This window comes from Pangasianodon hypophthalmus, chromosome 10 (assembly GCF_027358585.1).
Source record: "Pangasianodon hypophthalmus isolate fPanHyp1 chromosome 10, fPanHyp1.pri, whole genome shotgun sequence".
NCBI classification, from domain to species: domain Eukaryota; kingdom Metazoa; phylum Chordata; class Actinopteri; order Siluriformes; family Pangasiidae; genus Pangasianodon; species Pangasianodon hypophthalmus.
This window is the reverse complement of record NC_069719.1, coordinates 14,110,823-14,136,781: the sequence shown is the minus strand read 5'-3', so window position 1 is coordinate 14,136,781 and position 25,959 is coordinate 14,110,823. Positions and strand designations below refer to the sequence as shown.

The 25,959-nt window shown below is 40.4% G+C and overlaps 1 protein-coding gene across 5 annotated transcripts in view; it reads right to left on the bottom strand.

Annotated features, from left to right (window-relative positions):
- The window catches only part of kif26ab (kinesin family member 26Ab), a 73,526-nt gene that overhangs the window by 20,451 nt on the left and 27,116 nt on the right, over nucleotides 1-25,959 (bottom strand). For 3 of the 5 annotated variants that reach the window (XM_026933949.3, XM_026933950.3, XM_026933951.3), the window contains exons 3-4: nucleotides 23,705-24,181; nucleotides 17,383-17,549 (exon numbers count right to left, since the gene is read on the bottom strand). In XM_026933949.3, coding sequence (XP_026789750.3) covers nucleotides 17,383-17,549; nucleotides 23,705-24,181 — 644 coding nt within the window. Of the gene's footprint in view, nucleotides 1-532; nucleotides 1,238-12,535; nucleotides 17,357-17,382; nucleotides 17,550-23,704; nucleotides 24,182-25,959 lie in introns of those variants that run through there. The other 2 variants (XM_034308063.2, XM_026933952.3) reach the window with 2 other exon arrangements.

Sequence of the window (25,959 nt, the reverse complement as noted above, 5' to 3'; positions counted from 1 at the left end):
CCTACCATCCTACATTCCCCATTCCTCTTTTTCTTCTGTTTCTCTATTTTCCTTCCTTCCCCTTTCTCCATTTCTCTTTCTCCTTTCCTCTCTTTCACCCCCTCTCAGAGAAGAACCTGGCTCGGCTCATAGATGGATGCTTGCCATAAAGAACATGCCAAAGTGCCTACACTTTCCATTGCTTGTCCACCTGTTCAACTTCACTGTAGCAGACACACACACATATACTTTCACACACACAATGTAATAAACAATTTAACCTCACCCATCACATGCCTTGACAAGTTCAGAAGTTGCTGAGAAATTACTTTCACCTTTGGAAATTCATATTTATATTCCAAAAATGAGTGAAGATGCGATAAATAGTTTGTAAAAACCCATGTGGGTTCAGTAGGTATGTAATAAATTCAATTACTGTTATTTATCATATCGACAGAGAAGTAGAGGGGAAATGGGGTGAAGGGGTAAAAAGGATCACGTCTCACACACACACACGCACGCACACACACACAAAGTGAGGAAAAGTACTTACACTTCTTTCCAATCCATCATCTAACGAAGTAAGCACTCAGTTTTGCCAAAGGCAGCCAAAAAAGACCAAAGGAAAATGTACAGTCTACACGTCCGTATCCACACTTTGCCATTGAGTTTGCCATGCAGTTTAAAAAAGTATACTTGTGTCTATATGTCTAATATTTCTTTATTATCAGTGAAAAGATCCAGATGAGTTTTGAAGGTGCACTTGAGAGGAGAAAGTCCAGCACCAGCAAAAGGATCTGTGGCATGGGAGGGGTTGAAGAAAGCACATAGGGGAGAGGAGGGATGCGGCGAGGGCACAAAGTTCCTCTTCACTGTACATTTCCCATAATCTGTTCAACTCCACAAAGAATCCAGCTGCAAATCAAATACTCTTCTTTCCATTCATTCCAGCAGGCTTGGCTTGTCTTCTCTTTACCTCTTCTTACATGTCATTCATCGCATTTTTCTGTGACCTGTGCTACATTTTTTTGCACCTTTCTGCTCTTTCCTCTGTTTCTCTGTCAGTTCATTTAATCCTACACTTCCTCTGTCATACCTCCCCCTCCTCCCCCACGTGTTCCTCTCCGCTATGCACCAGGAGGGAAATGAGGATGAAATCTCGCAGTCAAGCTCCGGCTCGTGCTGCCAGAGAAACGTTAGTAGCCGTGCAGCATTCTCATTCACACACACACATACACACACACGCACACACACACACACACACACACACAGCTCGCTCCCTCCCTCTCTTTCTTTACACAGCCCTGCCCCTTTTACTCCCCACAGCCAGAAAAGGAGTTCACATTGAGCGAGGGTGCGCCTCTCTCCCTTATTCGCTCTCTCTTAAAACACACACACACATATGTCCCTTGCTGCATGAATACTTCATGTGTAAAGAAGCCCATTCTTTCTTATTCCATCCCAGACTTCAAACAGATATACAGTATATATCTGGGAGTCTGTGAGAGAGGGAGGAAAGTAAAGAAAAAAATAGAACAAAAGAGTCAGAGAAAAAGGAAGATTTTATATGTAAACTGTATGCTTCACTCAGACTGTGCTTTGTCAAAGATGTGATCAGCGTGACGGCTGAGATAATGCTATTCATTAACACACACACCCTCTGAATAGTGCATTGCATTCAGGTGGATCGTCAGATCGATTTAGAAAAGAAAAATGCACACAGTAACTGGCCATCTATTAAGGGCACGTTGACATGAATGCCCTTGTCCTTAGTAAAAAAGAGAAAGACAGGGAATAGCCAATGAACGGAACACCACTATGTTCTTAGAGAGAGAGCTCAATATTCCCTTGACTATCAATTTACTTAGAGAGCATGGTGTATAAAAGCATGCTGTCTCCCCTCTGCAGGCTGAATTAAGAGTCTTAGTCAATGTAGCGCAGCTTTACACACTGCTCTTCTAACCCACTGCCCTACATAAATACACCAGAGTATGTACTCTTACTGCCTGGCAAAGAGGCAAACAGCAGAGGTAGCACAGTCAGACCACATATAGTGTGAATGCTGATCAGTCATGCTAGAGGCATGGTCAAAAGCCAAACATGCGTTTCTTATCTCATGCATAAATGTTAGCATTGGGTGATATGGCAAAAAACTTTTGATACCTGAACACATTTACATAATATGCAATATAGATATGCAGTATAGGTTTGTTAACAAAATGCCCCCCAAAAATAGACACATTTTAAAACCACTGAAAATCTACAGTTTCAGTTACAGTATATGTTTATTTAAACCCTTATACTCCTGGTTTATTGTTTAGGTTGGACCATATTAGTCAATAACTATGATAAATTATTCTGTACCTACAGTTAAAATAAGTCTCAGTCGGCCAAAAACTCCAAGGACTTTTAGAGGTTAATGTCTCCATAAATAAAGTATCTCTGCAATGAAACCTATTTTATCATCCAATCAGCTACCTGTTACTCTGAGGTACAATGATTATGGTCAGTGTTGTATAAATACAGACAAACAAAAGAATTTACTTGCAAAACGTAGCATAATATTGATATTATAGCATCATATGTGGCTGGTATGTGATATCAGTGATCAAATTCAGCTTTAATACACCTAAATAAAAGAGGGAAGGCAGCATGAAAACATGCTCATGTACGTTGCAGTTAGCAGAAAATTGATCACAGTATGAACACTAACCAGTAATGGGCATATATTTCAGTATCGATGACTACTGATACAAAGCTCAGAGCAGACAAAGGAAAAATGATTCCTTAGGAACCATTCATTTCAGCATTGGCAAAAGCTGAATGGATAAATGGTGCATACCTGTTAAACCAGAGCCGGGGAAACATTAGTAACAATCGATCCGGCAACGTTACAAATACTAATGTGTGTATCGCTCAATGTGACAGGGGAGCTGAAGTCATCACTCTCTCAGGCTATACCAGCAATTCAGAGCACACGTGTGAGCAGCATGTACAAACAGTGCTGGATAAGACAAAGCAATATGTTGCTGTCAAGGGATACAAAAGGTACTTTAAGCTTTTACTAACGACAGGACAGACGTGATTGGAGGAGGGGTGTTGGTATTGTGGTGTGTGAATCAATGTCTTTGTCATACTCAGGTTATCGGTCTACTCTAGTGAGGACCCAAACCATCTGGATTGTTGTCTACAGTCTTTCCAGACTCCCTTTCTGGCTTTCAGCTTTTGTCAAATTTGAAAGAGGAATTCCCATTAGCTTGTTTGGGAGGCTCTCTCACTCTATGTCTGTTTGTGTGTGTGTATGTGTGGGTGAAATAGGTCCTGTGGCTAATTGCAATGTAGGCCCTATTTACCATCCTTGACATTTTGCTTTTTAGTATGAAGTTGTTTTTTTTCCTTTGGCTGACTAGATAACAGAGCTCTGACCATTCAGGCAAAAATCACATCACCCAGACTGATATCAGAATACATTACCCACACAAAACCACATTTACTCACCACTGTTTCACTTGGCTATCTATTACTCTAAAAACAGCTTTCTTTTTTTCCACACCATTCTACAGGCTATACATGCTCATAAGAAAATATAAGATATGGAAAATATCAACAACCTACAACAGCCTTTCTATACTTACATAACGTCAGGTGTTTTTTTAAATAAACTTTTCCTGGACCCATACTGCTCACTATTGATTTGTGTTCCTATAATGTGAATGCTGAACACTGGAGCATGGCCCAGGGCTTGTACAGATTTGGCTTTGGTCTATGCAAGCCTGATGATATCACCCATTGGAAGTAGCACAGGGCAGTTCTGCTGCAGTTAATGGGGAGGAAAATTAAATAATGTCATTAAGAGAGTACCAGTAACCTGACAGCTAGGATCTCACAATATAAACAATTACTTAATTGTCATTTAAGAGGCAACATTCTGAGAGACTTGAGATAAGTGTGCAGTAACAGTCTCAATTTTCTGTTCTGTTGTCTTCACTACAGTAAGTTTGCCATGTGAGCACTTTAGGTAACATGGTGACAAAGCCACTGTTTAAAAAAGGATTACTTCATACAATGGGCACTAAAGGATGATGTCATGTTCTGCTGTGCCAAGCTATATGGGTTCAACTGAGATTTAGTATCAGGGTTAAGAGGCAGCTAGTCAACACTCATGCATCACGCAAAAAAGGATTTCACTTCACTTAGGAGGTTAATTCCAAACTAAAGAATAATTGTGAGTAATAAATATTTGAGCATCCCCTCTCTCGATCCATTATGTTTGAGATTTGTCTGAGCATACTCAAGCCCATTACACAAAGCCTGTGAATAAGTTTATCTTTATCCTAAAGCATGCTCAGTCTTGCAACTGTATCTATATCATCATGGGGTATTAGTGGAGTAAACAAAGGTTCTTTAAATAACCTCTGAACACATGGCTATTCTGTCTGTGGAACAGAAAGTGGTGCATTTCCTTTCCATGAACCAAAGTGACAAACAGGAGGACAGAGTGTAATGGAGACTGCAAAGGAGCCATGGATCCGCTGTTACATACTCCTACTGAGCGTGGGCAAATTGCGAGAGCGACATATGACATCAGTCAGACTGCATATGGTTTTGGCTGTCGCTCTCCACATGACTCCTGCAAAACATAGCTCTTGGCACCCCACGTTCCTGAAACACTTCAGATATGCTGTCCCTCATTACTCACTCTGAACACATATCTTCTTCTCCTTTAGCTTTTGTCTTATCTTCTTTTTGCCTCTTTAATTCATTCATCAGTGACTGCTCCTCCTAACATTGTCTCAGTTTCAGCTCTTTTAGCATTAATGGTCACGTATGGAATTATGAGCTCTTTCTCTCACACAGTCTGAGTGAAATTTGGCTTCAGCTTCGAGGAATCTGTCAGGTGCCGAGCTTGGTGTCTGCCTCAGCTGCATCCACTCATCTATATCCATTACATCCATTTTCAGCCAAGAACTACAAAACTGAGGACTCTGTATCTGCTGATTTTTGTATTATGATAATCATTTGGGAGTATACTTCATTCAAAAGCATTTAGGAATACTGTAGCTACACATTTCATTTAACTGATCACCTGTACAGCATGTAGAATCTTCAATGAGATGTGAAGGATGAATAATCAGTGTACTATACAATTATGTCTACCACAGCTAGCAATTAAAAACAGATTTACACTGTGAAATAAAGAACATTCTGCTGCCTTGCGCTTAGAACCTGGCTGGCAATCAAAATGTTTAAAGGATTATAAGAGAATACGTTTCATCAACAGCCTGACCTCTGGACTCCAGAACTATCCTTGGGACCATATACTGGGTACTGAATATGCTATGCTAAATAACATAAGCAAGATACATTCCACTGGCTTTCCTCTGTCTAAATTGGAAATTATCATCATTTTAGAGATTTAGAAAGTGGTTGGAAATGATGACATTTGAAGTGAAATATGGGCATAAAGAGAAATCTACAGTCCCGTTTGTGGAGAGAGATCACGCTGCACTCAGTTGGTTCATTCCAACTGCAAACAAAATATGAAGAGGTCTAAAACCTAAACATAAATTAGAGATTATACATTGGGGATATGCTGATACACCCTGAGATTCCTTGATTTAGACACAGCATAGCATGCCCTCCAGAATTATTGACACCCTACACAAAAATGAACAAAAATCAAACAGGCAGCACACACAGGCTTGAACTCATCACAATCAACATGCTAGAGTCAGACTTAGTAAAACTAAAGTCTGGGTTATTTAAGGAAGTGGTGTGATTTCAGACAGGTGAGTTCCATTAGTAATCAGGTGACTATGAGCTTTACTGGAGGTCATGTTGGCTGAGGATCATGGGAGGTCAATATTGGGAGTTGCACACACAAGCGTGATAGTGATATTTTGGAACATTGAATAGTTAACATTTCCTAGTGATAAACCTAACGCTGTATAGTTAGGTTTGTGCATGTGAAAAATCCATCTTCAGTTTAGACCACAGGTTTTCAGTAGGGCTCATATCTAGAGAATTATATCATCATTGCAAATGATTGATTATGAGTTTCCTTAACCATTTATGTGTTTATCAAGCTCCAAGTCCAGACCTCCTGGCAGAGGTAACCAGGTTTTCAGATGAAATATCCAAGTACATAGCAGAAATGATTCTGGGAACAGTGTGAAGAGGAGGTTCTGGGGAAACCCCTGTCAAATATTTCTTCTATTATTTTAGTGTTTTCCTTGCTCTACACACCCACTTCCTCCTATGAAGGTCTGTTAGTTAGCTGATTAGTTGAATCAGGTTTGTTGAGATCAGAGAAAACACTCAAATGTGCAGGACAAGGGGTATTTCAGGATCAGCGTTGGGAACCTGTGTGCTGTGTTAACCAAGATAAGGACAAGATGGGGAAAAATGTGGACAATCAACTACGGTAAGAGGTAAGTGGTAAGAGGTGGGAATAAAACACGAGCTGAATTTGGATGATGAGACAAGACAGAAAAAGAGAATGAAAGAATAGAATGAAAGACAACTGGCTCAGCCTTGCCTTGATGGAGCAGTTGTGTGATCAGTCTATCCCTCTCTAAGCTCTGAGTTTTGGCTGGGAGCCAATCAGTGGCTGTCAGAGTGAAGGTAAATCATTTTGAGTCTAAGAGTGCAACAGTGAAAAATGATGGCTTGGGTAGTGCTGAGCCCAGGCTTTATTCCCCCAGCATGGCTGGGCCAGGAAACCCTAGCCATCTCAAAATAAATGAAGCAATTTGAGTCTAAATGGAAAACATTCTAATTAAAAGGAAACAGGGAGAGAAAATCCCCAAGTCCTTAGTGCATGTTAAATGCACTTTTGGCTTTTTTTCAACCTCTGTATATGTATGTTGGAGGGGGTAAAAACAATACCTTATTTTATCCCAAGTTTGTATTCAGTAACTGCATATACTTGAATGAATAAAGGTTAAAATGCATTAAAAAAAACTGAAAAAATAAACCACCCCAATTAAAAGAGCTAAACCTTATTATGAAGTGTTAGCGTCTACATAGCTTGGCAGACTTGCTTTGAAGTCCAATTTATGGCAACAGGCCCATTTCATAAATAAGCTATGAAGTATACCAACCTGTCACACTGCCATTACAAAAAGCACACACTAGACTAAACAAAGCCAAAACTATTTTTTCTGACAAAACTAAACATGACCTTTTTCAGTAAATGAGGTCTGTCCTTACGAAAGCACGCACTACCCACAAGTAGGTGCCAAACTTTAAACCTCCTACTTCCTGTGCTAGTTATGTCACTAATAAAACACTAAAACTCAAAGAGCATTTCCACCCAACACCCAAACAGCACCGCAAAGTCTAGCCTCCTATATCCCAACAATGCCAGAGGCCAAGTCAAGAGTAGACGACTCCGTCTTAAGTACCAAAAAGGAAGTAGGTACGAATAGTGGGGGGCTGAGGATTCTCTTCTGTTTGCAGTTTCCTAAATTGCCCTCTCAATGCCATCCCCAAACACACAGGATGTGCAGCTAATCCTGGCTCTGCAGCTTGTGGTTTACACACAGTGGGGAGGACAGAGAACCAGCCGTAAAACATAGTTGGCCTGTTTTTGTTATTTAATGAGTTGCAACATTCATCCTTGAAACCCTGAAGTAGAGAAACGCCATGGAATGAAGACACTAGTGTGTTGTGATCATCTTGTTATTCATGAGCACCACAGAGATCATAATTGGTTTCATATGTGAAGAGTGTGTTTAAAAGAGCATGCTAATGTATGAAAATCTGACAGATCATTAAGCCTTTGCTCACTCTCCAGTCGACCCTTTCTGCCTCCTTGTTTATGGAGATTATCGTCTACTTTCATCTCTCCTCCTTCTTGTTTCAGTGCATGGCTGCAAACAGCATGGCAGCTAATGAGCCCTCAGCATCAGGTTTCTCTCACAGATTAGTGACAATGGGGAATTTGGTTGCAGCACAAATACGTGTGGCTGTTGGCACGAAAGAGTCCCGTGATTCAGTGCAGGACACGCACAATCAAAACTGCGGTGCCTCAACAAGACTCTTTCACTCCACCTGGTCAGTTTTCCAACAAAGTTTAAACATCATGAATAGGAAACGTAGAAAAACAGCATCAGATGATGATAGAATGAGCCATGTGCATGAATAAAGAAAAAAAAAAAAAGCACTCCTGGTTTCCACCCTCATCTCAACCTCATTAATCACTGTCTGCCATCGAGGACACCTTGTGCTTATTTGTTTGCACTCTTTTACTCTCAGGGCTATCACAACATTCAGCCCCAGTGACTGCTGGGAACATTTGTGTGTGATTAATCAAAGTAAATGTTGGAATGGCAGGGATGTGGAGAGAAAGGTGGAGCAGAAAGGACATACTTGATGTGAAGGACAGGCGTGGAGTGGACAGGTCAAAAAAGTCCACAACTAAAATGTCGCACAACTTCAGCAGGGTATATATGCAACAGGGGAGCAAAACAAAAATGAATATTTGAGTCAAGAAATAACACAGAACTAATAAACCAAAACTCAGAGGGGAGGAATCATCCATATTTTCCTTTTAGTGCACCATCCCAAGAGCAATAAAGCTGTCAATAGTACTTATTATGCTAAAATCACACTGTCATTGGCAGTAAGATGGATGTTGTCCAAACCTCACAGGGTGATGTCAATTTTTCCAAAGACATGGTTCAAAGCACCAGAGGATAATTAACCACCTTTTAAATCAGTTGCAGGAACTATAAGGATCACATTATAATATGGTAGTGGACAGGGACAGCCATTAATCAATATCACCACTGCTCTTCTTGCCAAACTAAGGATTTAAGTATTTACTCCATCTTAGATTAAGTACAACACAGAACTTAATTCAGAAAGGGTATTTAGAGAAAGAAGGAAAATGCGAGAGGGGTAGAGAGACAAATACAAAGGGAGAGTCAGAGAGACTGGGGATTAGTATAGTATAAATGGATTTTTAGCAGGCTCTAGTTCACTGGTTTTTGAACTGATTACAGCCTATAATCCACTGTGCTGCAGACAATCTGCATGTGGAACAGACAGAATTCAGAAAACAAACACAACACATACACCATTAACTCACTCATTCCCACGTTGCCTAATACGATCCATTGTTACTCAGAGACATTTTAGACTCTCACTAAAACATGCCTAGATCCAAATACTCCAAGAGCTGTACTAGGTGAAAAGGAAAAGAATGAGTCCAACAAGCAGAGCTGACCTCTCAGGCATGGAACTCCTATGTGTTCTTAGTGTCTTTGGCGTTTTTGTTTGTTTTTGTTTGTTTGTTTGTTCGTTCGTTTTGTTTTGTTTTTAAAAGCTCATCCCATCTGGAAACTGCAAATGAATGTATTTAAGTTAGCAATGGCACATGGCTGCTTCATACTGATTAGCCAGATAGACACCCTGTACATCCACAACTGTCTAAATTCAGGATTCTTTCAACTTGCAATATTTGAGTCAGAAAAGGGACTGGGACAAAATGTGATTAGCCATTTTGACCAACTTTTAAACAAGTAAAACATGACCAAGTACATACATTGAACTGTAATAGTATTTGGGAAATCAACTACAGCATGAGTAAAGAGAAGTATAGCTATTATTGAATATTCATACCAGATTAGACACAAGAGACTGCTAGAGTGGAAAGAGAGGAGGATGAAGCTGCCACCTTTGCTTTGTTCTGGCCATAACAAAGGAAACATAGACTGTACTGCTTAAGAGTGATGTTCAACTAGAATAATATGTAATTGGAAATACAATAGGTCATAAAACCCTTAATGCTTATTCCAGTCCATGGGTTAATACAAACATATCCTTTTTCAATGTGAATGTTGTTCTACAAACTATACAAGCAGAAACCCTTTTAAGTGATTACTTGCCCCTATATTTAAAGGAGATTTTAATTTGACATTTTAATGTCTTCTCCTGACTATCATTAAGTGTCAGTTAAAATGAGATATCAGAATGAGATTTAAAGCTTGAACAACTTGAGGAACTAGTACTATAAATCTAGACAAGAGATTTAGTTGACTGTATCTTGCCATGTGAATGCTGCAGGGATGAATGCAAACAAGGCAATTTCTTGTAGACAAAATGCAGCCTTAGGGATCTCCAGAGAACCCTACTGAGATGATTGATAAACACAGATGACACAGATGTATTTCCATACAATTGAAATGGTGTCCAATCCACGAGAACAACTTCTCAGCACCTGAAGACCTGCAAACACAGTTGTCTCTCTCCTAGCAGGAGGCCAGAATCAGGCCACAGGGGAACTTCCTGAAAGATTGATTTGACAGCGTTTCTCCCCTCTCCATTTCATGGTGTGGTGGAGAATACTGAGGCATTGCTGTAATAGTGCAGTCATGATTCAGCAGATTTTCAGTGGCCGGAGGGCTTGCTAATGCCTGGTCCTCTTCCTCTTGGGACTATGATTGGACTTCCTGACACTACACCTTTTGTGTGTAGTGGTGTAGATCTGAGGGCTGTCAGAGACCTCTCTTGCCCCCATCTCTCTTCCAGTTTATACTGAAATTGAATCAAGAAGGAAGGTTCTTGAATCTGTGACAATTCATCTCATTTAGGTCTGTAAGTCTATCCTCCTTCACTAAACCGTATCATTTCACCAATCTGCACAAGGTCAGAAGAGTACACACGTGAGATGGTCCTTAGGCATTCCAATGACAGACATCCACAATAACAATGAAGCTATAATCAGGTCCACCACTTAAGCCGAATGCACACAACACGATTTTAGCCCCGATGTCTGAGTCAGTGATTAATTTTGCTTCTCGGCAACAATTTGCTATGCGCTCCCAGTTCTGTGGTGTGATTTTCTCAGTATGTGAGTGATTACTAAGGCTCCAATATTTTCAAGCATGTTTGATTTTCACTGCAGTGAACTGCATAGTATGAACCCCACTGCAACTAGTACAGTAATGAAAACAGCCAATGACAACGGCCTGATAAGAAATCAAATTCATCTGTTCTCATGCACACCAGATCCAGTTAATCATCCATCTATTTAGGAGGGCGAGGGAAAAATGTAAGCAGAATAATACTGCTTCTAGAAGAAATTATTTAGCATGTCATATCCAACTGGTTGTTAGGAACAGCAAATAATAAAAACAAACACCATATGATTCCTGGCAGCACACAGTATAAAAATAACTAATTTTCTACACTATACCTCTACTTCTCTTTGCAGAACAGACAATGCTCACTGACGGCATCTCCTTTCATTTTTTCTTGTTTCTGTACAAAATAGTGACAGTCAAATGATGGAGAGCTCTCACATTTATTTTCATAAAGCTAGATTTGGAGATCAGGCATGCTTCAGCAGAGATCTCTCCAGGTGAATGATTGCGTAATGTATGCTCCTCATCTGTGAGCAATTGTGTGCTTTCTACAACACCAAATAACTAATAGCAAGCCATTAAAGTCATGTAGTGTGAAAGGGTCAGCCATTCTGAGAGTTGTGTAGTGTGAGAATGTGCACTCGGCTTTAGGGTCTATGGTTTGAGCTGTTGTTCCTATGAAAGCTCAAACCATACTTGATCTAAACCAAAGAGAAAGTAAACAAGTACATGTAACAACCGTGCAGCAATAATGCCATCATAACGTCACTGAGTCACTTCAGATTGTTCAGAGCTCTCCTTGAAGGGGATAATCATCCCAGTGTGAACTGTTTGTTCATAATAAGGGCTATTAACAAAACTTCTTTGTAGGTGGGGGAGGAATGATGCAGAGCGAAAGGACTAATGAAACCATGCTTTGAGCGGCATTACTTTTCATCCAAACCAGGAGACAGAACAAGTAGCCACAGGGTTTACACAGTTGCAAGCCAGTATCACTGATGAATCAGATACACCAAATATGGGTGGATGAGCAGCTTGTTGTTAGTGATTCATCTGGACACATCAGTGCTCTCCTTCAGAATCCCCAAGGACAGGAAATGGACTAGGCTACAGCACATCCCTGGGGCTCAGAGTGATAGATCCATCAACACCTCCACCTCCACCATCCACCCGCAGCACTCAAAGCTACACAGCAAACAGCCCACTGCAAGCCTTTCACACCTGGGCTTATCTTGCCGAGTACATCCCTTCCTCCCCACCACTCAGCCCCAGCTGCTCCTGCTTATACTCCATGGCCATTACAGACACACACACACACACACACACACACGATGATAGCCTGATTACAACTGGGGACCACCAGCTGGTCTTCCAGCTTCAAAGTAAACACTAGGTAAAGACAACAAAGCAGAAAACTGCACTCACAACAAGCTGCTGTCGTCCTTATCACAGCTCAAACCATACTGAATATAAACCATTGTTTTATGAAGAACACATGTTTGAGAGAGAAATGAAACAAAGACATGCTGACCTTGTCAGTTTTTGAATAACACATCTGCTTTGAAGAATTAAGCCTTATCAGACTAAGTTGCAGACAAAAGCTTAAACAAAATATAGTAGTTTGCAACTGAAAATGTCACACAAGTCATACAAGCACACACCTGCACTGTGGTGAAATAACTTACTGCAGTTTCATGGTGGTGCTCCAGCCTGTGTCCTCTACAGTCTCTGCTCGCCAGCTGGAAGAAGCGTTCTGGAGCATCAGTCCTAGCCTGCCTACCATGGCTCAGCCAGCTTGTGTATCGTCCTCAATGTCTACTTCTGCATGTGTGTCTTCCCCAGAGTAGGAGCACCCAGCTGCTCTGTGTGTGTGTTTTTGTATGTCCTCAGCCCTGGACATCACCCATGCTGCACTGCTGTCAGTCCATGCTCCACTGCTGTTTCTCTCAATCCTTGTGGTGCAGCTGTACACCAGGCTCCAGCTCTGCTCCAGGGCAGACGCCACTCACCGTTAATCTGTTTTGCCAATTTGTCCCTGATGGGAATTAGTGCAATGTCATAAAAATCTGCCAAACACATGGACCATTTCCTAAAATTTTCCCCTCTACATTCTTTTCACCTGTGCTCTATACTTTTTCCCCTCCCTCTTTGCTTTCCAATGTTCTGCCTCTCATAATGACATTACTCCTCTCTCTCTCTCAATCACTTACACTCTCTCTGTCTGTCTCTCTCTCTAAATCCTCTTCTCTGACGTATGGAGCCGATATTATCAGCTTAACCGACTTCTGCTTGAGTGTGTGCGGGCATGTGAGCTAAGTGAGAGTGAACTCTGAACTCTCTCTCTCCCAAGCTTTTGCTTGTTCCTCCACTTCTCCAAAACCATCCCCCATCACTCTCTTTCCATCCCACCCCCGTTTTAGCCAGGAGAAGGCCACGACCACCCATTAGCATAAACACAGGCAGCATGAATGTGAGAGGGGATGGTATCCTACTGTTTACAGTTCCTAGCAGCATTATCCATGCCATTATCTATGCCATTCTGAAGCAGCAATAGGAAGCAAATCAGCTTAACAATGTGATTAAAGAGATGCATTCTTGTACCTAATTGATTTTAAATGGGCCACCCTAGGGGCATTTGCAAATTACAGGCAATACTAGTTATCCATGGGTAACCAGACTAATTTAGGATGCTAGATCATAGTCATTAAATAATTGTTAAGTATATGCTGAGGAAAAGTCAAGCAAGCACTAATAAAAGCCTCATTTATCATTAACCACTCTGATACATCTTGTGTGTAAACTTGTGATATACTGTATATAAAAGTGGAAAATGGCAATATTTAAATAGGCAAATGCAGTATTCTGTATGACTGTGTGTGATCACATTGTAGAACAGGTGATTTCCTTACTCAAACATACAAAACGCACAAAACTTCAAAGTGTGGTGAACTCTGGCTTTTTGTGAAGCAACAGGTCTTCATCGCTGATTTGGAGCAAATCAAAGGACCAAAAGCAAATTGTGTTTCTTTCCTACACCACAGTCATGGTCGTTCGACACATGTCATCAACTTACCTTTGTGTGTACTTGCCAAAAACACTTTGTTACTATGGTTACTCCCTAGGGCCTAGGCCACAAAGCATTCTGTCAGCCACAAAATCCAAGCTGCGTCTGGGACCAGTCTGAATTGTTATGGGGTAATTATGGTGGAATTCCTACTCCAATCATAGTCATTACCACCTAGGCTCACCTGGACAAGCAGCTGGCCAAGAGCATGATCAGTTCGCCATGTGCTCTGCAGCCAAATAGTTGCCCGTGTACATGTGCACACAAACTAACATTCAGGCATGCATGGAAACTAGGGGTGTAAAGCACTGCTAGTATCTGCACCTGTTTAGTGCTCCAAATATTCATATCTGTATCTGTATTTAAGCAGTGACCGTGGCCTAAATCTGAAATGATCTGTTGTTGTTGTTGTTGTTTTAATTAAACACGAACCCTACTAATATGCCTACACAAACACTAGAAAACACTGGGAAAAAATCCAGAGGTTGAAATGCCAGCACCATCAGCATGGTCTGTGAATTCCCCTCACTCAATTCTACTCACCCCATCACTCCAGCTCATAACTGGTTTCAACTAGAGATGGGCACAGTCTTCCACAGTTTTTGGTTTTATTTAGTTTATACCTGCACACAATATTTTCTAACAAATTTAGTTGGTTCTATTTCTCCAAAGTATAAACAAACTAGTAGCCTAAGTCAAACCACTGTGACCTGACAAGACAAGTCACTAATGACCTCTGTGGTCTTTTTTAAGCCTCAAACTCTCAAGAAAGCAAAAACCTCCAACTCATTGGCCTTTTTTTTTTGTTGTTGTTGTCTGTGGGATCCCAGTCTCAATACACACCTGTAGTCTCAACCAGATGCCCTGTGAACCAACCTTTCGTATCTGTATTTGTGTCCATTTAGAACACACTATCTGTTCAATCTGAATAATGTGTTTGTTTATATTTGGTTACAACTCTATTGGATACTCACTCAAAGAATGCACATGCTTTCAGTTTTAAGTTACAACTTTTCAAACCTAGTGCATAGCCTGCTCTTAAACTTCTCAACCTCCTTCACATGTATGCATGCTCACAGAAAATAAAAAAAACATTATTCAACACTGTTTTCTCCAGCTGTCCATCTTCCATCGTTTTCTTTGCTCTCTCCTTTCCAATTCCAAACTGACAGTGCCTTTGTTCTCCCAGTCTAGTGCTCTCTCCTTCTCATCCATTTAAAAACCAATGGAGCATGGGCTGATCTTGAATGGCGTTATATTCTATCAATCAATTCTAGCCTAGTTCACATCTACTGTGAGCTCAGAGGGCTGCACTGCAACTGAGCACTGCATGAATCTAGAGCATGTCTTACACATCTGTCTGTTTTCATTATGGCAGCTGTAGAGAATGTCAATATACTAATAATATGCTTTGTCAAACAGGAGCATTTCGTAATACTGAGAGCTTGAAAAGCCATCTATCACTCTTCTCTGGTTTTCAATATCTCCTTATACGTCAGCAGTGTCTGCATTATCTAATTTCTTAATCCATTCATATTAAATTAGTCAAAAGCATCTCCAAGCCTAAATGAACATGTTCAAAGTATGAAGAACAAGAATATAGAGACATGTACCACACATGCTCCATTAAGTACAGATGCCCACTACCATTTTAGGTCAGAAGAACATTTTCTAAACACTATAGTTCTAGGAACATTTGGTTCTAAGTACATTCAGTTTGCTGAGGTTTCTGGGTGTTTTGGTATGTTTTTACATAATTTTTTATTAAAATTTTCTTCTTTAGCTGTAGGAACATTAACACCAACATTTCATAATGTTAGTTTTTGTCTAACTACGAACATTATGATCTAAATCTAATCTAAGAACATTGAGAAGCCAGCCATCATTACAGCAGATGGGTTGAGACCACTGCAGATATTTCTTATGAACAATAGTTTTATAAAGCCTACAGTCTAACCTTGAGAACCTGCTGAATACATATTGCTACCACTTTAACACACAAAACATTTTAAGGTTTAATCCCGCGAAAGAAGCTAGATATAAAGATGAATTTAAAAAAGCAAGTAAAGCAAAGTATATTTATATTCCCAATGTAAGAAAGTCTGAATCTGTACCAGTAGGCTTCATATTAAATTCAACAAACTGAGGCTAAAACATAAACATAGATAGTAGAAATTAGATATGCATGCTGAGTCACTAATGAATGGCACACAAATAGTTCATGCTGAGAAAAACTGACAACAGCAGAGTAGCAAAAGAGACAATATAAGAGCAAACAAGCTGACTTCTTCCTCCCCTCCTCGCCACTCTAATTGCAGTCTAATTAACATTTCATTTACAAGAGAGTGCCGCTGATACAGCAAGCCTGCTGCATGTTGTACAAGTGGGCAAGAAGCTGGCACACGCTAGGTGAATGAAAATGAGCTGGACTTTCTCACTCTCTTCCATTCACATTCTCTATTTTTTTACTGGATAAAATCCATGAATTATTCCTAAAAAGCAGGAAAACACGTTTGCTACATTTACTGTATTTTACAAAATGCCTGGGTGAATCAGGTTTATTTAGCAGGAAGCTCTTCCTGTGAGCATCTAATTTCTAATTTCATGGTCAATGGATCTAGTTTTCTAAAGGTGTTCTACATGAAATTTAAACCCTCTGACTTAAGGGGAACAATCTAAAAGAACTCCTTGAATGCAGAATTTTAAAAAATAAGCAATCATCATTAATATAGGCCTGTATCCGTTCTTCAGACTGTACCAAATAAGTGGCTGTTATGGTTAATGGTAACATAGTCATTGTTTTTGAGGTTCTTTGTTTCCTAGACTTGCATTTGATGACTGCTTGGGGTTCTTAAGGTAATAAGTAAGTGTACTGCCAAGAAAAACACCAGAAATTCTTGGCACAGGCTAATATTTGTAATGTAATGAAAGGTTGCAGTCATCATCCTTTCCCATTTCTCCTCTCTTCTCCCTCAAACATGTGAATAAAAGGGAAAAAACAAGTCTATTTTCCCTCCCAGGCTTCTCTCTTAGTGACAAAGCAAGGTCTCCCTGCCTATCCGCTTGTTTGAGATTATGTCCAAAGAAAACACGGATGTGCTTATAGATCAGGCTGCAAAAATTAACCCTGTCCCATTCTGAGGTCTTCTCTCTCTGTTTTCTGCATGACCCGGAAGTACTTTTGCAGGTGGCAGTGCACATTGTTGCAGCTCTACCATCTCTCTCCACCCAGGGAGATGCCAGTTAATCACACTGCCCATGCTATCACAGTCCGGCATGTAGGGAGCTACATATCCATTTTCAATGCTTATGATATATTCCATCTGTCATGTACACATACATGGACAGCACAGCAACACTGTTCCTCACACACACAGATCTGATGCAACATTTCACTATAAAGTAATAAAATATACATTTTCTGTTTAATAACAGATTCAATGTTAAAAAAAACTACTCTGCTCTTACCTGATAAAGAAGGAGGTGCTGGCTGAGGTAGGCTGGCTAGAGGACAGCGTTACTGCTGGGCCGAACTGGACTGGACTCCTCTGTCTGGTCGGATTGATGGAGACAGAAGTGGCGGCCGTGTCTGAGAGTGGAGCAGGCTGATCAGGCACAGCCACAGGACCATGTGTCTGGAAGGAACATGACAGAAATTGAGTCAGGGCTGCTCAAAATATCAGTAATCCATATAAACGCAATCATGTATAGACAATGTTTATGTTTATTTTGTTATGTATTAGTCTAGAGATAATTAGATGCAAATTATCTCTACAATCATTGCCAGGGAAAACTGAAAACAAACTCCAAGTGGGGAAGCATCAAACTGCCAATAGAAAAGTAAGAATAATGAGACACAAAAGAAGAGTTAACATATCTGCAGGACTCTGGTGGAAAGGGACTTGACTGGGTCACAAAAGCAGCCGGAAAGAAAGAGATAAAGAAAGGATGAGAAAGAAGTGCACTCTCCCTGACCAGAGGCAATGAGGGCACACTGATGCTGCTCTTCACCCCTGAAGAGGCTCTGAGTGCATGTGCTGAATGTCAGCAAGACAAGGTGGAGAGTACAAGCAGCCAAAGATCTGTCTGTGATACCAGTGGAGGCTTATAATGGAGACATGTGAGACAACCTGCATGGCTTGAAAATAATTACTGGCAAACTATCACGGCCAGTAAAGCCTTCTCTGATGGTATAACAGTTTTTGTTCTCCAAATTCAGATTCTCCAGTATTTCCAAGTGTGACTCTGAGCTCTGCTTCTCAGGCTATTCAGAATTTGGAGTGAATCCTTCAGTTGTTTAATTAAATGTGAATATAATATTATATTGTCATACTCCAATTTCCAGATTTTGTCATTAGTATGCAGTGGGTGTAATCATGCATCGCTGCCAAAGGCCTTATGCCCTGCCTTGACTCACATAGTCACGCATTTTACATACGGTATTTTGTACACTCCTTCATAGCAATACGGGTTTTCTTAGTGGCTGACTGCTTACCCTGGATTTAAACTGACTTGAACTGATTTCACAAGAATCTGGCCAGCTGTTTGATGTTCCCCCAACTGCTCATTTTGAAATGTTTTCGAAAGTGGCTATTCACAGTTTGTGTGGCACTGCTGAAATCACATTAAGGCCCTGCAATGTATTATATTTACAATGCGATCTATTCCATTTAAAATGTTTTCTTAGCAGCATTAAACATGCTGAACCATCATTCCAGTAACATTAGTGTGCAGAGAACTGAATATTACAAGCAAAGAAGCTCTGAATATTATAACCATAATGAACAGTTTAGATCTTGTCCTGGGTAAAGTACACAATTCCTCTTATTTCATACATAGAATATACTAAACTTAGTGATGTCTAAAAGGTAAAATCCATCAAAAACCATGCAGGAATCTGACTGGCCTGCCGCTACAACCTAACCTTACTTCAGTGTTGTGAAATGGCTTTATTTAGTCAGGCTCCTTTGTCTGCTAACTGAGTTAGTATCTAAGCAGAAAGAGGTTGTGATCAATATCAACTGCCAAAAGCGTGTTTTGTATGTAAGCTGCTGGGCCATTTCCCAGACTCTGCCAAGACTTAATCACTTTGAGCAGCTGACATCTTTTAACCTAAACAAGGCCTGCCATTTTAAGAAGATGTGTTTTATCAGTGCATTCCAGTCACTTTCTCCATGCTTACCCTGGATTAACAGTCTGGCAACTAAAATAACATATTTTACAATCTTTTTATATAGCATATGGCCTCCAGTGCATGCAGAGTGGCAGCATATCCTGACAGAGAGACTATTTATATAGATACAATGACATATGAGCTCCAGAAAACTTGCGATGCTCAGACACAAGAAAGAAGGCATTGCAATAAACTTCCACTCACTCTTACCACTGGAATAACACTTGGAATATATACTTGGAACTTGGAATATAAACACTAAGTACATATATACTTGTGTCTGAGCATCGCAAGTTTTCTGGAGCTCATATGTCATTGTGTGTGTGTTTTATATATATATATATATATATATATATATATATATATATATATATATATATATATATATATATATTTTTTTTTTTTTTTTTTTCACTTTTTTCTCTTGAAACTAGATACTGGTGTGTGAAACTTAGCAAACTTAGATACTATGTGAAACTACTCTGTTAAATGTATAGAATAACTATATAACAAGAAAACTCATGTCCCAAGCTTGCAACCGTAGTATTTGGCATACTCCCATGTTCAAATGTCAATGGAAAATGAAAGCAACACCATGATGTGCCCACAACATGACAAACACGACAAGGAGGGAGATCATGGCACACAACATTCCAGTTTCACATGCGCTGTGAAATAAAAACAGCTTTACACTTGTGCATGTGTGACTATTTGTGCAGTACATAAAGCCCCTAACACAGATAAGGCAAGAGCAAAGGCAGGCCCCCTATCAACAGGATGAATGTTTTATGAGGCCACGTAGACCTGTCTAAGAATAAACATGCACACTTGCACATATGCATGCACATACACGCGCACACACACACACACACACACACACACACACAAACTCTCAGACTGTTGTCAAAAAAAACCCATGGCTTGACAGGCATGGGGTTTAAGCCCTTATGTCAACCTCATGAGTGACAGACAAAGAAAGAGGGCTAAGCGTGCTGTAGCCCATGGTCAGATCATTAGGTTATGCCTGCATATGCTGTTCGTATCACTTCAGAGACCTAAAAGAGACAACGAATAATAATAGGCTCTGTGGAGTCAAATCTACCATGCATACATTCCCGGTACAGCTTCCCCTTTCTTTCTCGTCCTATCAACCTCTTTCTTTCTTCTTGTGTCAGCTAGTCTGAGGTTTATGTTTCTCTGCAGATGCTCCCCGATGAATCCTGATCCTGAGCTCCCAATCAGCAAGTGGGTTACTCCAGCTCATGTATAATCCACATAGTAAATCCTAGCCAGCTATGCTCTAATAATTTAATTTTGATGCTGAGCAAACAGTTAGGTCACAAGATAAATTAGGTCATTGTTCAAGATGGGAATGGAAGTCTCTATCATTCTCTTTTCCAGGTCAGCTAATGCAATCCACTGTGAACGGAGCAAAAACAGGTACATGGTCAAAATGTGAAATCATTTTCACAGCATATTCTCAGTTGCTGTATGAACGACTCCAGAAGGGCCATTAGGCTTCCAAAGGAAACAGATGATAGGGAGGTTTACATGTGAATGCCACCAAACAACAGAATTGTCCCTAGCTGACCTTATGGAACACAACACAACCTCACCCAAACAGAGCATAGTGGCAGCTGCTCTGAAAAACTCCCGCTGCAATGAATTAGTGCACATGTGATTACAGATTGTGGGATTGAAACTTAACAGCTTTAGGTCTAACCATTGCCCTATTTTCTGACAAACCATTCTGCTATTTTAGTGGCAACAGTCTTACAATTATTAATAATTACCACAACCATTTACATCAAATATTCAACAAATATTACTCTTCATAAATTCCTCATTCACAACTTCATACATTTCAAATTATGTTGAAATATAATCTTTTGAGTGACCAGTAATTTAAAAAAACAGATATAAGCTGATTCTGTTGATTTGATTTTGTAGATATTATGCAATCGCAGGGCAAGGTGCTCCTGCCCCATTTAGCTTCCAAATAGAGTTATTATTGGACCTAGTGGTCAAACATGAGAACAGAGGTCCATTGGGGCAAGATTTGTGCTGCCCCATGCTTGGAGGAGGAGAAGTCAAGTGTGACAGCCTCTCAACTTAATTTTGTTTGTGGCTATTAATGTTGCTAATAATGTCATTCTACCAGCAAAAATCTATGATCATGAGCCTCTGCTGATAATTACTGCAGAAATATCACTGGTATGTTTGTCATTCATTCAGAAATGTGATACAGCAATGCAAACAGGTTCCTCCAGAAGCCAATTAAAATGCTGCCTTTTACACACATCTCAGTTCAGAGATGTCCTGGTCCTAGCTGTTGCCTTTGTGCTTTGAGATTAACTTCTTCCTCTCCAACTCTTCTTCTCTCTTCCCTGAAGCAGCTCCTTTGCAGATGGCCCATTACCAGGGTGAGAAGGCCAAAGCCCTGAGGCAATGCAACACTAGTAGCATCTCTAAAGGCCCACTGTCAGACCTGGTCCATCTCCAAGCCTTTGTATGTCACTCCCTCCCTACAGAAATCATGCCACCTTTCTTACAAATTAAAGCACCTACCTCTTGTCTCTGCACACTCCACACCAACCCCCAACCTCCCACACCCAACCCACACACGCCATGGTTTTTGTCATTCTGTTGAGATGTCGATGTAATGAAAGAAAGGAAGGCTTTCCAAATCACAGCAGGCGCATTTCAGCATGGTGTAGAGAGGCATGCGTTGTCAGCCCTGAGGGGATGCCATTCTCCATGGTTGGTGTGTGTGTGTGTATGTGTGTGTGTAGGCATACATATGTCTGACTGTGTGTTTTGCTGCTGAACACCACTAGGCATTCAGATTCACACTCCCAGCAGCATTGCTGGCTTTTCCACTCGTGCTGTGACAGTATTCCATCACCGCAGCTTTTTTCAACTTAAAGCTTTTTATGCCTTTTGAATGTGAAGCACACACGCTGGCTGCTAAAAGCCTCAACAGTTGTGGGCGTACAGAAAAACAAAAGCACTTGTTGACATTAGAGCGATGAGGGAAATGAGGCCGCAGTCATACTTTTAACCTCGGCATTCATCAGTAGATGTAACTCCATCCAGGAACCAAGGGGGATGGTTTGGAGACGGTGGCTTTAAAAGCAATGCAATAAACCAAGAAGCAGAGAAATGAATTGAATTCATAACAATTAATAACACTCACACAAAAGGACACTTACAGCTGGAATTATGTGAGGCTGTAGCTCTATGTATCCGTTTGTTTATTTAACCCACAGGAAAGTTATACTCTATATTTTGCTTTGGGCATTCAGCTTTTATCTGTGCCAACTCCTCATTATTATTGCAGACTTAAGAGTATGCTTATAAGTGAACAATGGTAACATTTCGATTTTCAGGAAAACAAGAAACAAGAAACTTTTTTGCTTAGAGGCTGTACAATTTCTTGAACAAAATTCTTCCAGAGCGTTATTTTTGCCCTGTCTCAAAATCAACATCAAGAATTCAACAAGAATTCCATAGATCCATTTAAACAACTCTGAATACTGAATAAAAATATGTTTTGAGGATAACATTGCACTATTCCATTAAAACCTTTTACAAGCTAGAAATGCTTAATTCACACACATATAACAAGGAGGTGATTAAAATTTCACATTGCTCATTCAAGTTGACAGGTGCATAATTGCTCCATTTCCACAACAGGAAAATCAATGACACGTAAAGCTCAAGCACTCCATCTCACTTTCCGTCATAAGAGCATTTGAAGTTTGTGGAGATGTTTATAAATTAGCGCTGCTCAATGCTGCACATACTAAACATGTAATTGCTTATGACTACCACCATTTTAAAACTGATGGCTACATTCCCATTCCCAAAACAACAGTGGAATTAACTGAGAGGCTCTTCACCAGCGCCAAATATTTCTCACTACATTCAAATAATGATCTGCTTAACCCATAATGATCTGCTTATAAAGCCATACAAATAGCAATTAATAAAGCTTGGTTTTACAGGCACAACTAACTGAAATAAAGTGCAAAGTGTCATGAACTAGTCTATATGAAAGAACATTAATAAATCTCAGAAAATAACTATTCTAGCAAACATGCCTCATCTTGCATCTAAGTGACAATAATTAGGAACAATTTGTCTACAAACCTGCTTTATTATCCAAGATTGTTTTCACACAAAAAAAATCAATCCATCCTGTTAAATCAAAAATATAAAATAAAAAAATATATAAAGATGGAATAAAATAGCAGCAGGTGGTTTAAAAAGCAGTAAATCAAACTGGTCTTGCTTCATTTCTAAAGACAGAGTTAGACAAGACTCATAGTATGTATTTAACTGACGTTGCATGAGAGGTTCTGACTCTTCTATTTTTATTGGTGGTTGTGCTTAACCAATCACTTTCATTTTTGTCCTCAGGTTTACTCAGACAAAAAGCTATGTAAGACTATATATGTGCATTGCTAGCACAGCATAAATAAATAAATAAATTTAAAATAAATAAAAATTAAATTAAATAAAAATGAATTTAAATAAAAATAAAATTGGCATCAACAGTGAAAATACTCCTATTCAAAACAACGCAAAAAAAAAAAAAAAATGAGTGTCACCTACCGGGCTTGGCTGAGGCAGGAAGTTGTTGACGCGTGAGATGCTCCACATGCCCTCCAGGTACTGCTGGGCCTGGATGGTGACAGAGCTGAGCGCTCCACTCAGAGCGCCTCCTCCCACAGTGACCTGGACGCTTGGCTTGGTGCTGGATGCCCAGCCCAGGGCCTTCCGCTGCTCTGCCACAGGCACCATGCTATGGGCTGGGTGAGGGATTCTTGACGCAGGGGGCCTTGAGGAGAGTGTGAGCACACCATGGGTGGTCACTCTGGTCGGCTGCCCAGGGAAGGTTTTGGAGGGCAGAGCTGGGACGGTTGGCAATTCTGCACCAGAGCACAGGTCCTGGAGAGCCTGTAAAGCCTGCTGTCTCAAGTGTTGCATGGGGGTGGCACAGACCGGGCACTTTGCCCCCTCATGCCCACCCTGCACTGGCCAGTCTGGCACCTGTAGCTGGTCAAAAAGGAAAGTGGCAAAACCAGGGTCCTGTGGAAACAGAGAAGAACAAAATAGCAATTGAAAAATAAGTTTTATATTTATAAGAACATAACACTTGCATCTGAAGAATTTTTGTTTCTCAGCCGAGGTACAAGAAGGGAACAAAAGTGTAAATACACAATGTGAACACGGTCACCACAAAAAGTATTTCATTATAAAAAGAGAGCAGGATAAGATATGGTGAGAGAGTCAGTTTGAAAAATAATTATCTCCAATTCAACACTAACAGATGTGAAGTTTATAAAAAACACACACACACACACACACACACACACACACACACACACACTACATAGCCTCTCATTTGTCCTGGGCAAAAGTACAACAATAAAAACAGAGACACATCTTCTGCAACATCATACAGCTATGTTTATCAAAAAAATGAAAATATATGTTACAAGCTTGGCCATGATAGGTGCCTTATAACACAGGAATGTGCTAGGCTCTTATATAGAGATGCATACAGAGAAACAAAAACAAACATCAGGCCTCTTGAGAGGCATAAAAGGAGCAAAGCTCTGGTAACACAGGGGCTGAGTAAATGTTTATAGGACCTCTGAGATTCACACATGGATGGTGGTAATCATGATGAGAAAGAGCAGTGACAGATTCACAGAGCTGACCAGATAATCACCTGCTTTCAACTATGCAATGCATGTAATGTATGTAGCCAGAGAATGACAACTACACAAAGTAAAAAATAGCACGGCATGGTAACTGTCGTCAAGGATGTCTCCACACCTCTGAGCTTCTATATAGTGCTCACTGTAGCAACACATAAATACACATAATACATATAATATTCAGTTATTTCAGAGTATCAGATTACATTAATCTTACTATCAGCACACTACAGCCTACCCACTTATGTTAATCAATCATACAATAAACACTCTGCTCTGGGATTTAGGAACAAAGGATTTGTTTTTTAAAAATGGCTTAGTATTTGTCGTAGATCATCGAGTAGTCCTACTGGGAGCAATATCTAAAGGCTTTGGCAGCTAATGGTGGGATTTGTTAAACAGTCTCCTTATGGAATCACCCACTCAAAATAACGCATGAATTTTTAAAGAGGATCTGAAAGATAAACAACCAGCTACTGTAGCCCGAGAGTAGGAGCAGAGCCTGCGATATAGCTTGAGGTAGCCAGAGGCCGTCTCACAAGCTTTAATGTTCCCAGTATCGCACACTGCACACACACAACCCACATACATGCATGCTGTTCTCGCTCATTTTTTTTCTTCACCTTACTCCAGTACCTCAGGCCACTTTTCTCATGTCGCAAATAAGCAATCCTTTGTATGCGGTGCTCTAACCCCTGTGTGCATTGTTAAGGCATGATTTAAGAGGCATAATGACATTTCATGTAGTGACCCCTTTCTGCTGCTGGTGCATTGTGGGGGTTGTAGGCTAGGTCATCACAGAGAGGATTCAAGACTTGAGTTGGCAGGAAGGTTAAATGGAACTACCCTGCACTAGAATGTGTTTCAGGATGCAGGGATGGAAAAGTGAGGCAAATTATAGATGCAGCAAGTGAATCAGAAAAAGGGAGCAGAACGAGAGTGATAAAACGAGAGAAAAAGAGAGATGATTAGGGTTAGACTCCTGGCCTGGGGGTTTGTAGGCCATTGTATTACTTCATTGCCAGTCGCTTTATGAAGCTCTGGGGATGAATGAAAGCCTACACTATCTCCTGATTAGGAGCCACTAAAGAACAGCAGAGAGAGCTGTAGGATAAATGACTGCATGCATGCCCTCGGTCTGTC